Source organism: Antechinus flavipes, chromosome 1 (genome assembly GCF_016432865.1).
Source record: "Antechinus flavipes isolate AdamAnt ecotype Samford, QLD, Australia chromosome 1, AdamAnt_v2, whole genome shotgun sequence".
NCBI classification, from domain to species: domain Eukaryota; kingdom Metazoa; phylum Chordata; class Mammalia; order Dasyuromorphia; family Dasyuridae; genus Antechinus; species Antechinus flavipes.
The window spans coordinates 346590056-346603085 of NC_067398.1; the positions used below are offsets into that span (position 1 = coordinate 346590056).

At 33.8% G+C, this 13030-nt stretch overlaps 1 protein-coding gene across 1 annotated transcript in view; it reads left to right on the forward strand.

Annotated features, from left to right (window-relative positions):
* The first annotated feature begins 1631 nt into the window (after window positions 1-1631).
* The window catches only part of LOC127545762 (collagen and calcium-binding EGF domain-containing protein 1-like), a 54093-nt gene continuing 42694 nt past the window's right edge, over window positions 1632-13030 (forward strand). The window contains exons 1-2 of the mRNA XM_051973250.1: window positions 1632-1636; window positions 3444-3496. Coding sequence (XP_051829210.1) covers window positions 1632-1636; window positions 3444-3496 — 58 coding nt within the window. The remainder of the gene's footprint in view (window positions 1637-3443; window positions 3497-13030) is intronic.

Here is a 13030-nt window from a genome sequence, read left to right on the forward strand (position 1 = left end):
TTCATTAAAGATAATTTATGTTGTAGCTAATCTTTGAAACTGTATAAAATGTGAAGCCAAGATTTATTTTTCCATAGTTTAGAATAATACTTTGTTTATTTTTAAATAGTCCCTTGCAATGGATTGATGTTTCACATGCAAAATAATGATCTATTTATAATGAATTGTAGGTTGGTCATGTAGGGAATGGGTTTGAATCGCTGATTTGCATCCCTTCAACATCACTCTGGTGTTAGTTATGCAATTAAGAAGAAATAACAAAGGGGAATTTAATTCTTTGCTGTACAGGCATTTAAAATAAAGCCCATGTGGTCAGTCTCTGAGTCCAGAGCTTCTCCTGACAGAATTCCATAACTTTTTGAAAACAGATCAAATCACTTCATTTTAATTTAATTTTATAAGGAAGGCCAATGGCAGATTAGTATTGGCTCCATGGTGTTGACAGTCCCAACCCTTCAAATGTTCAAAAGGGTCATGAGGTTCTTGACTTTACTATCTCCTTCATGGTGAAGAAGAATGGAAAGATTGTATCCATATCTATGGAAGTTAAAATGCTATCAAACATCTCAGAGACCCGTACCTTGAATAGTTATGCTATTCAAAATAGAAAGAAAAATAAAACCATATGTTTAAATGTGATTTTTGACTTGAGTATCAGAAACATCTGTTACACACACACACACACACACACACACACACACACACACACACACACACTTTGTCTTTCTTTCTTATAAAGCCAAAAAATCACAGTTCCAGATCATTTAGAAGTTCTGCTTTTTTCCCCACAGCTCTTATATGACACCCTGAGATTTCAATAAGTAATGATCATAAAAATTAAAATGAACCTTTTTTTTCAACTAATATTCTTTCCTATTATTGTAAGTTTGGGGTATTGGGAACCAATCAGAGAACTTCATTTTGGTAACATTAAAAAGCAGACAAGGGATGGAGTAGAGCTTTTGGGAGATGAAAGGGTAGATCCGTGATTTCATCAATGTGAGAAATCCCTGGGATGGAAACTTGAGGATCTTTTACCAGTGTAAAAAATATTTTGAACCATGAGGAAGGGATATTTTGTCACAGAAAACTTCAAATTTGGCTTTTGATGTCAATATATCAGTTTTAATGGGAAATGTAAATTACTCATCAGAAAGTGGGATATTGCCACGTCCTCAAGAAAATGTCTTCCAGAGCATTTAGGAAAGAATGACATTGTTGTTCCCCAAGACCTAATAAAATATGCTGAAAAAAGATCCAGAATAATCTTCCTGGGAGAGAAGCAACTGTCGATCTAAACCCTGTAAGAGCTTTGTCAGGGGCTCATTCTTATTTCATTCTAAATATATTGATAACTAAGTGCCGAATGTTTTACTATGGAATCCAGGTGTTGCTTCAGTTGTAGTGAGATAGATGTCCACATCCCTCAGCCTAAATGGGGACACTCTTTAGGATAGAACAAGAGAAAATTACTGCAGGGTTCTAGTATCCCTTTGGGATCCATTTTTGTATTCTTCCCAACTTTGTTTTTATATGTAACTCATGTTTCTCTTTTCTAGCTCCTAACTAGTAAGTTGATTTGTTTATCAATCAGGCCTATCAGACTCAGAATGCATTTTTTCACAGAAACAATGTGGTAAATGATTATTAGACTCCTGGGCTAGCCCACTCAAATAGATTTGTTCTATAATACAATTGAAATTCTATATGGTTATAATTTTTTATATTAGTAGAAAATACTTGAAGGAAGTATGAAGTGAGAATTATGGAAGCTATCTGCCAATATTTGAAGGGTTATTACATGGAAAGGAGATTATAATTGATCTACTGAGTCTCAGAAGTCCTGATCAGGAGTAGTGGCTGAAAGTGGCAAAGAGGAAGACTTTATCTTCATAGAAGCAAAAAAATTCAAACCAATTAAAGCTGTACAAAAATGGGCTCCTATGAGATAATGAGTTCTTCCTTATTGGAAATCTTCAAGTATAGACTGAATGATTATTAGATACTGTAGAGGGAATTCTCAGTCATTTACAGGTTGGATTAGATGACTTATGAAGTTTCTTCCAAACCAGAGATTCTGTGATTTCATATTTAACCATATCAGAAAAAATTTTAAACAGATCTATTTCTTGATAGCCTCAACATTTAGTTAAAAGGAGCAGATTCATTTTCTCTTATACCTATTGGTTGCTCTTCAAAGAAGCCATTGAGTCCCTGGAGAATGGAGGTGGCTGTATTAAGGAATTTCTGGGCCCCTAAAAACAAAGAGTGTCATAAGTAGATAAAGTGACTGATGGTCCTCCTCCAAAGAAGGGGTCCTTGTAATAATGTACAAGGTACTGAGTGAAAGGGAATGGCATTAATTTTTAAAGGGCTAAAGCTGATGATATGGGACTAGAAAAAAATGCTATATCAATGAGAAAGAGGAAAAGGAAATAAATATTAAAATTAATAAATATTAATTTAATGGGAAGGAGGAGAAGGGAAAAGGTAGAAATAGTGATAGGGTTTGGAAGGCAAGAGTCTGGGAGATATAAAGAAGAAAAAGAGCAAATCTGAAGGAAAGGAGAATGTCTTCAATCAGAAATGAATACATGGCAGTAATCACTTTACCTAACATTTCACAATCATTAGGTGGAAGACTGCCTCAAAATGTATTTATAAACTTGGATAATTCAGGTGTCATTCCATAATTTATGTTTGGGGTAGTATAGTAATATAGTTCAAAGAACACCAAGCAAAAATATAGAAGGCTTTGGTTCTAGTCTCATATTTTTTAATATTTCAAAAAAAATTTAAGGTAATCAGGATTGAGTGACTTACCCGGAATCAGACAGCTAAAAAGTGTCTAAGGCCAGACTTGATCCCAAGTTCTCCTGACTCCAGGGCTAGTACTCTTTGTGTCATTTGTGCCATTAAGTAAACATAGAACTATGGATGAAAATTTTTTCCTTGCACTTCAGCTACCTCATCTATAAGTAGGCTGAGATGAGCTAGGGTACTTTGTAATCCTAAAGTTCCAAGATTCTAAGGTTCAATGAATATCTCTATAGTGAAGCGATTGGTGAGAATTCAAGCCAATGTATTTGATTTATAGATTAAGAAGGATTATTTTCAGTATAACTAGAGAGGGGGGAAAATGCTAGTATTAAGAGATCTAGAAAAGTATCCTAAAACTCATTCAGTCCAACTTACACATTTAAAAGATGAAGAAACTAAAGCCCAATAAGGTTAAATAAATGCATTTCCTAAGGTCAGGTGTTAATGTTAATGTTGTACTTTTTGAACTCTTTGACCCATTAGCACTGTATTTGTACCACAGAGACTTTCTGGGAAATAATTTCTTTTTAAAATCCTGATAGAAATAAATAAAACCTGATAGAAAAATATCATTGTAACTACAGGTACCTTCTTGTTAAATAGCATTCTTGTTTGTTTTCTAGGAAAAAATGCTGCAAGGGTTATAAGTTTGTCTTTGGACAATGCATCCCAGAAGGTATGTAATTTCAAGTAAAGCGCAGTGCCCTTAGATTTAGTCATCACGGATCATTTGAAATATGTACAATGTGTATATATGTGTGTATACATAGTGAGAGCAAGATTATTTGGGATTGGGGTTTTTTAGTATTAAACATAATATTTCATTCTGTATTGGTCTTATATGGCTACTTGTAATATCTCTATCTCTCAACCTCTCAATGATGTTATTGAGTCTTCCTTGTCTTTTGGATTCCATGCATAAATAAGGAGATTTAGTTCTTTAAGAACAAACATCTACATTCTGAGTTTGAATGTGGCCAAATTTGAAGTCAAGTAGTCTTGCCTCCAGGCTCAGCAACACTGAACCAGCTAGCTGCCCATCTCCTTTTACAGTTGAGGAAATTGAATACCTAGGAGAAGAAGATATTATTAGAGGTGAGATTGAACCCAATTCCTTCTTTTTAAGGATCAGTGCCTATTCTGCTATGCCAAAAAGAGGAAGAGGCAGCAGGAACAATGGGATTGAGAAATATGTGTGACAGTAAGAAAAGAGATGTAGGAAAGGAATGGGAAAAGGTTCCCAATCAGGGTGGTAAAGAAATGAATACGGGGCTGTCATCATCATTTATATCTAAAAGCCAAGGGTTCATAAATAGGGAACTGCCTCAAATGCATATATATTCAGGGTATGATCATTGAGATCTAGGACCCTCAGGAAAGACTTCCTATAGGAGGTAGGATTTGAAGGCTGCCTAAGAGGATGGTAGTGCAATGAGAAAAAGTAATAGTAATTGGCATAATAGTTGGGATACTCTAGATGAAGCAGAGGATTTTCATAAACAGTAGAAAGAGATGATGTCATAACTAAGAGTCAAATTGTAGAAGACACTGAATGCCAGATTAATAGTATTAATTGTATTCTGGAGATAGCAAGATATATTGAAGATCTTGAGCAAGGTTTATATGTGTAAAAATGGTGTTTGAAAAGAATAATTTGTCAATAGTTTCTAAGATGATTTGGAACCAATAGAGACTAGTGACAAGTATGTCAACAAAGAGATAATTGCAATAGTCCAGTTGTAAGGTGAGGAAGACATAGATTAAGTGGCAATAAGAATGGAAAAGAGGAGACAGATTTAATAGATTTACTAGTCTTTTTTTTGTTTTTCTTTATGCTTTTTACTTTTATAGATATAGATATGCATGCATATACATATTATTATTATTTCCAGGATTTGGGGCAATTATAAATAAAACAGCTATAAATATTTTTCTAATGTTAAGTCCTTATTTACTTTTAATAGGATCCTTAAGATGTAATCTAAGAAATAGGATTGCTCAGTCATATAAATTGTGTGATTTTTATTATATATTCTCTTTTTTCTCATATTTCTATGGTTACATCTTACAAGGAACCTTGAATAATTTTGATTTATAGAGGAAAGACCTTTTGTTGTAAAAAGAGTCTATAATGATTGAATCAGATGCTTTTTATGATAAACAAAAAGAGTATTAGAATCTTTACAACTTTCAGTAAATTGTAAAGTGGTAAAGACATGGCCCATTGCTGAATATTACTTATGAAACACTGTTTGTTCCTTTTGAATGCCTTTAATAAAAATTCCAACAATTCATTTGTAGATGATTCTCCTAAAAATGTTTCATAAATTGGAACAAATGCACATAGATCAGTAGTTATTTATTTATCTTTGGTCATCTTTTTTCAGTGCTAATAAAGGCTGGGATTGTTTTTCTCCATGCCTTTGAGATCTTCTCACTTTCAGATACCTTGTATCAGTCCTTCAACATCATCACAAATATTTTGTCTCCAGTATCAATCTCCTCCATATCTACTTGGACCATCTGGATGTTTTTCCTGTCTTTGTTCTTCTTACTAATATTTCTGCATCCTTTATAAACACATCTGAAATTGTGATGTAAAAGTCCATGGTATTTTTATTGCCCTTGATGAAGAAAAATGTATTATGATGACTTTAATTTTTTGCATTTTTCTTATCTTTGTAGCCCTCTTATTTTTGTCCTTGAATACCCTGGGAGAGGTTTTGCTTAGCTGAATCTTTTTCTATGATTTCTTTAACCAGCAGCTGCTCTCTGCTTTATGATATGATACTTTCAAAATTGTCTGTCATTTCTCTTTGAAAAATTTTATTAATGAGTTCATAGTCTAACTCAGTATTGGCTTTGGCAGTCATCTTGCTTTCTCTTTCTGGCAAGTCAAATAATAAAAATCAGGTGAGGCATAAAATGGGGAAATATGTGCTCACCAAAATACTCACTCTGATGAAAAAGATCCAGTGTGGAGTCCAGGTCAAAGAAGTATTCCTTGCCAGTGAAGAGGTCTTCCAGATGCTATTTGGGAATAGCAGTGTTGGTTGCATCAAACCCTTGAACATTTTGGACTTTCCTAAAGATCTTTGTGATCTTTGTAAATCTTTGTGATTTAGCCTGTTCATCCTCACTATAAAGACCAAGTGGATGAAGAATGTCTGTTACCAGGTTTCAATGTGCATTTTTATGAATATCTAATGCATCTTGTCAGTGGGTATGCAATTCTGAGACAGGCAGTAGAGATGGGCAACAAATTAGTCCAGAAGCAGACAAAAAGAGTACAGACTATATTACCTTGGAAAAACTATAAGACTCCTTTAGTGACTTCAAGATTCTTATGAAAGCAAAGATCAAACTTTTAAAGTATTAACATTCTATATGCCAGCATAATACAACTGCCTTCATAGAATTTAAAATGATTACTACATAAAGGAGAATGGGAAAATGTGTAGTAGGTCTGAACAGACTACAATATATAATCAATGGGAGATTCTGAAGGTCAAGAGTAAAAGATGTTCATCAAGAAATTATATAATGGGGCAACTACAGCTAGGTAGCACAATGGATAGAACACCAGCCCTGAAGTCAGAAGGACCTGAGTTCAAATGTGATCTCAGACACTTAAGACTTCCTGTGTGACCTTGGGCGAGTCACTTAACCCCAATTGCCTAAACAAAAAAAAAATTAAAATTAAAAAAAGAAATTATGTGATTAAAAAAATTATTTTAGACTGGTCCTGAGGATGACAAGTGAACAATCAGCATCCTTACTTTATTAATACAAAACAAGGAAGGCCTCCAGCACAATGGGTCATGCATCTGTGGTAATCTTATCAGAGAACATAGTCACAAGTCACACTGAATGCACAAATATAGAGGATTTTCAATCTGTCTTATTGGAAGAAAGTTCTAAATTGAAGATATCCAAGATCTATTAGTAATTGAATATGAAAGAGTGACAGATTAACGGCTAAGAAAGTCATACTAATAAATATCCCATTTACAATATGGTTGATTGTTTCTTTAATGCTGAATTTTGTCATTTTAAGTTTTTGTTTTGTTTAATTGCCAATTTTTGTCACAATGTTTTATTACCATGTAAAATTCAGCTTCCTCGGAGGCAGAGCCAAAATAGCAGAGAATTGACAGATCTTTTTCTGAGCTTTTCCTAGCTTCCCTCAGATCAATACCAGATCAAGCCTCTAAATTGGTTTTGGAGTGACAGAACACACAAATATTTGGAGTGTAACAAATTTCCAGCAGAAGATATTTTGGGAGAACTCCAGAAAAGATCTGTTTCAGTTAGGCATGGAGAGGCAGCTGAGCACAAGGACAGCACAGGGACCCAGAATGGTGTGGCATCCACACACAGAGGGAATCTATTGGGAAGCTTTTAGCCAAAATACAGCAGAGTTGTCTATTCTGTCCTGGTTCAGAAGCCAGTGGATCTGCAGACTAGCTGTGAAACATTCAGTGTAACTACAGAAGGCAAATAGTGAGCCTCTGAACTATAGAATAATATGGGACTTGCCCATTCCCACCCATCACAGGAAGGAAATCAGCAGCACTGGCCCCAAAGCAGTGTGAAGTTGCTGTCACCTATAGAGAAAGCTTGGAATAATCTTTCTTTTGTCCAGAGAGAAGACTTCAATCTTTAAAAATGAACAGAAAAAGCAAAAAGAACTCTGACCATAGATAGCTTTTATGGAGACAGAGAAGAACAGACCTCAAATCCTAAGGACACTAAAGGCAAATTGTCTCCAGACAAAGCCTCAAAGGGTGATATGAGTTGGTCTCCATCTCATAAAGCTCTCTTGGAAGAATTCAAAAAGAATCTTAAAAGAGAATTAGAAGGAAAATGGGGAAAGGAAATGAGAACTTTGCAGGAGAATTTGGAAAAGAAAACACAAAAATTATTTGACAAAAACTCCTTTAAAAATAGATATAGAGAAATGGAAAAAGACTATAGCTCCTTACAAAATAAATTTGACAAGATGGAAAAAGAAACCAACTCATTTAAAAACAGAATTTGTGAAATAAAAAAAATGAACAAAACATCTCACTTAAAATTTCAATTGGCCAAATGCAAAAGGAGATTTTTAAAAAGCTAACCAAAGATAATAATTCACTATAAATTAGAATTGAACAAATGGAATGACTCAGTGAGACTTCAAGAACCATTCCACCAAAACAAAAAAAAAAAAAAGAAAGAAAGAAAGAAAAAAAGAAAAATAGAAGAAAATGTAAAATGCATCATGGGAAAAACAACTGACCTGGAAAATGGATCTATTATTAGACTTCCTGAAAACATGATTTAAAAAAAAAAGCCTAGATAATTTCTTTGAGGAAATCATCAAGGAATACTGCCCTGATGTATTTGAACCAAAGGGTAAAGTAGCGATTGAAAGAATTCACCAATCATCTTCTGAAAGAGACCCTGAAATGAAAACTCCAAGAATATCATAGCTAAATTTCAGAATTATCAGATCAAAGAGAAAATATTGCAAGCAGCCAGAAAGAAATAATTCAAATATCAAGGAGGCACAATCAGGATTACCCAGGACCTAGCAACTTCCACTTTAAAGGATCAAAGGGCCTGGAATATGATATTCTGAAGGGCAAAGGAACTTAGATTGCAGCCAAGAATCAACTATCCAACAAAATTATTTTTCAAGGGAAAAGATGGACATTCAATGAAACAGATGAATTTCATTTATTTTTGATGAAAAGACCAGAGCTGAACAGAAAAAATCTTCAAATAAAGAACTCAAGAGAAGCATAGAAAGGTGAAAAGAAAAGAAAAAAATCATTTCTTTTAAAAGTTAAAAATTTTATATCCCTTCATGGGAAGATGATATGATAACTCTTGAGAACTGTATTTCTCTGGTATGGGTGCACTTAGAGGGTGTAGGTACAATTTGATTTTATTTGTGATGTTATAAAAAAAAAAAAGAAACTAGAGCTAGAAAGAAGAGAAAAGGGAGGTAAACTTAATTACATCTCATGAAGAGGCAAAAAAGGCCTATTACAATTGAGGGAAAGAAAAGAGGAATCTGAGTATTGTGTGAACCTTATTCTAATCAAATTTGGCTCAAAGAGAAAATATCAGACTAAATCTATTTAGCTCACAGAGAAACTTGTCTCACCCTATGAGCAAAGTAGGAGAAAAAAGGGGGAAAGAAAGGGGGAGGCTCACAGAAGGAAGAACAGAAGCAGGAGAAAGGAATAACAAAGAGGGAGGGGCTGTAAAGGGGAGGGCTATTTGAGGAAGGTGATAATCAGAAGCAAAAGGAAGAAAGGAGAAAATAAGATCGCAGGAAATACAGAGTTAGTAATTTTAACTGTGAATATTAAGGGGATGAATTCTTTCATAAAACAGAAACAGATAGCAGACTGGATTAAAAGCCAGAATCCTAAAATATGTTGTTTACAAGAAATACATTTAAAGCAGAATGAAACATATAGAGTAAAGGTAAAAGGCTGGCGCAGAATTTATTATGCTTCAGCTGAAGTGTAAAAAAAAAAAAAATTCAGGGGTAGCATTCCTGATCTCAGATCAAGCAAAAGCAAAAATAGATCTAATTAAAAGAGATAAGGAAGGAAACCACATTTTGCTAAAAGGTACCATAGATAATGAAGTAATAGAAATATTTAACATATGTGCACCAAGTGGTATAGCATCCAAATTCCTAGAGAAGAAGTTAAAAGAGCTGCAAGAAGAAATAGACAGCAAAACTATTCTAGTGGGGGATCTCAATCTTGCTCTATCAGATCTAGACAAATCAAGCCACAAAATAAATAAGAAAGAAGCTAAGGAAGTAAATAGAATTTTTAGAAAAGTTAGGTCTATCATACCTTTGAATAAAATTTAATGGAGACAGAAAGGATTATACTTTTTTCTCAATGGTACATGGAACTTACTAAAAAATTGATCATGTATTAGAGCAAAGTCAAATGCAGAAGGGTAGAAATGGTAAATGTATTTTACATCATAATGCAATAAAAATTACGTGTAATAAACAGCTAGGGAAAAACAGACCAAAAATTAATTGGAAACTAAATAATCTAATCCTAAAAATGAATGAGTGAAACAAGAAATCATAGACACAATAATTTCATCCAAGAGAATATCAATAATGAGACAACATACCAAAATTTATGGGATACAGCCAAAGCAGTTCTTAGTTCTTTTACATCTCTAGATGCTTGCTTGCATAAAATAAAGAAAGAGAAGATCAATGAAATGGGCATTCAACTAAAAAAGCTAGAAAAAGAACAAAATAAAAACCTCCAATTAAATACCAAATTTGAAATTCTGAAAATAAAAGGGGAGATTAATAAAAATTCAACTTCCTCTCTGGATTATTTGTTCTATCTCCTCTGAAGCAACGTTGACCACAGGGAAATGCTTTACACTAAATAAGTGGGAGTTCTTTCCCATTGAGTGAGTCCTGAGACAAAAACGTGATTTTTCACTAGGGTCCCAGTTATGCTACTTTCATTTTCAACTCAGTACATCTCTGGAAAGTGCCACTTCCTCAACAGCAGTCTTGGCCCTGGATGAGCACTCTCTTTCTTTCTTCATCTGCACCCTCACCACTTTCCCATTCTCCTTTATATTTTGTCTTCCACTATTAAAACATAAATTCCTTGAAAGTAGAAAGTCTTGTTTTCTTGTATTTATCTCTCCATCCTTAACATAGTACCTGGAACATAGTAAACAATAAATGTTTTATCAGAATAACAATTTGAAAGTATAGACAATAGCTAAACATTTTGGATTTCATTTCACATTATTATAACATTAGGACAACTTTTCTTTTTAAAATTCATTGACTTTATTTGAAAGGATGCATTTTGTTTTAATGTTATATATATATATGTGTGTGTGTGTGTGTGTGTGTGTGTGTGTGTGTGTGTGTGTGTATACATATATATGTATTTACCAAAACCCAGACAACCTTGCCAACACACAAAATACATGCCTCAAAAATAGTTAAACAAAATCACCTGAGAGTATAACTGCAATTATTAGTATTTCACTTTTCACTGTTATGACTTACCAGTCAACATAAATGAAAAAAATGGACATTCTGACTTTGAAAATGTGGCAGCAACATTGTTATATTTGATTTGAGGTTTGTTGTCTTTTAATATTGTCTTTATACAATTATAGAAAATGTATATATTGTTCTTTGGGTTCTGTTTTCTTCATTCTATAACTTGATACAAATTCTTTCATGTTTCTCAATTCTTTTAGGCAATTTTCTAGTGATTTTTTAGCAACTTTCTTCTTTTAAAAAGTGTGTGCTTATGATTATTTGTCCCTTGGAGGATAGATAATTCACTTATATACTTATATATAAGATATTTTTATCAGATTCATAACAAAGATTTTTCTCCAGAATGTTTCTATGCTTTTTGTTTTTCATGTGCCACTTTTTATTATTATGAATATTCTTATTTCTAATTAAATTAAAAAGTTTTTATTCCAATTTCTCACACTGTTTGATAAATGGAAATTTTCTCTCTTGTATAACTGGAACAAGTAATTTTTTAATCTTCCAATTTTGTGTTTTTTCAAATATTTACATCATTGATCCAATTGAAAGGTAATGTGAGGTTTAGTTTGCTACCAATTTTTCACCATAGAACAATTTCCTTAATATTTATTAAATAATGTTTTCTTCTCTAATATTTTATTCCACTTACACAGATACCAAACTGACAGTTCAAGACCTTATCACCTTTCACCTGGGTTAATGCTATAACCTTCTAATTGGTCTCTCTACCTCAGGTCTTTCTACTTTCCAGTCTTCCTTCAGGTGGCTGCCAAAGAAATCTTCAGGGGCAGCTAGGTGACACAGTGGATAGAGTACCAGCCCTGAAGTCAGGATGACCTGAGTTCAAATGTGGGCTCTCAGATACTTAACACTTCCTAGCTGTGTGACCTTGGGCAAGTCACTTAACATCAATTGCCTCAGCAAAAAAAAAAAAAAAAAAATCTTCATAAAATATGCAGACTTATTCATGTTACTACTATCTTTTCTTTCCCACAAAATTCCATTGGTTCATAATTACCTAAAAAATCATAGATAAAATTCTTTATTTGGCATTTACAACTCTTCATAGCATGGTCCCTTCTTATAATTCCAGCCTTTTTTACAACTTACTCACCAGGCACATATTTGGGAAGTGGAACATCACATGGGCAGTGCAGAAAGTTGGCTCATATGATTCCATTATAGAGTATATGGTGGTGAGCAAGTTGTTATCTTCAATCCCTCTTCCACATTGCTGCCAAAATTCAATTCTTAGACCACAGCTCTTTCACTCCCCTGACCAATAAGATCCAGTACTTTCCTGTTTCCTATTCTTATGATCTAAGGATCAAATACAAATTTGTTAGATTTTTTCAAACTCTTCACAAACTGACCCCAACTTTTAGTACTTACTACAGATTACTCCCACTCCACTTCCTGTATACTATGGTTTCAGGAATACTCTTTCTTGAGGTTGCTTACATATGGACCTACAACTCCTTTCCCTGCGCCTTTGTATTGGTTGGCTCCCATGGCTGAAATGTATTCCTTCCTCAGCATTACTTCTTAAAATCACTTCTTATAGTTGTTTAGTCATTTCATGAACCCTTTTGGGGTTTTCTTGGCAAAGATAATGGAGTGGTTTATCATTTCCTTCTCTTGTTGGAAAGCTCCTTGATGCAGGAAATATTTCATTTTTGTCTTTATATCACCAATGCTTAGTATAGTACCTGGCACACAGAAACACTTAAACTAAATGATTGTTAATTAGTCTGATTCTGCTGACTGGCAGCCTACGTGTGGCTTTGTTGCTCTGGGCTGCAATAAAAGACTTAATTCTCATCTTTTTTCAGAGAAACTGCTTAGAAACCATTTTTTTCACCATAACCAAAATGACTAGTCCCTCCCTACATCAGTAGACTTCAAACATTAGGGCTCCTACTGCTAAAGTGGCAACTGATATCACTTGTCAGAGTGATAGGGAATAGTGATAGCAAAAACAGAACCAAGGGGAGAAGGCAGTCACTATGTTAATATAGTAATGAAAGAGACTGGACTATGTCAAGATGTCAAAAATCTGTGATTTCTACTAGATAGAAACTGCTTCCACTAATATAAATTACAATATTACCTATAATTCGGTAACTAAATTTTTTAAAA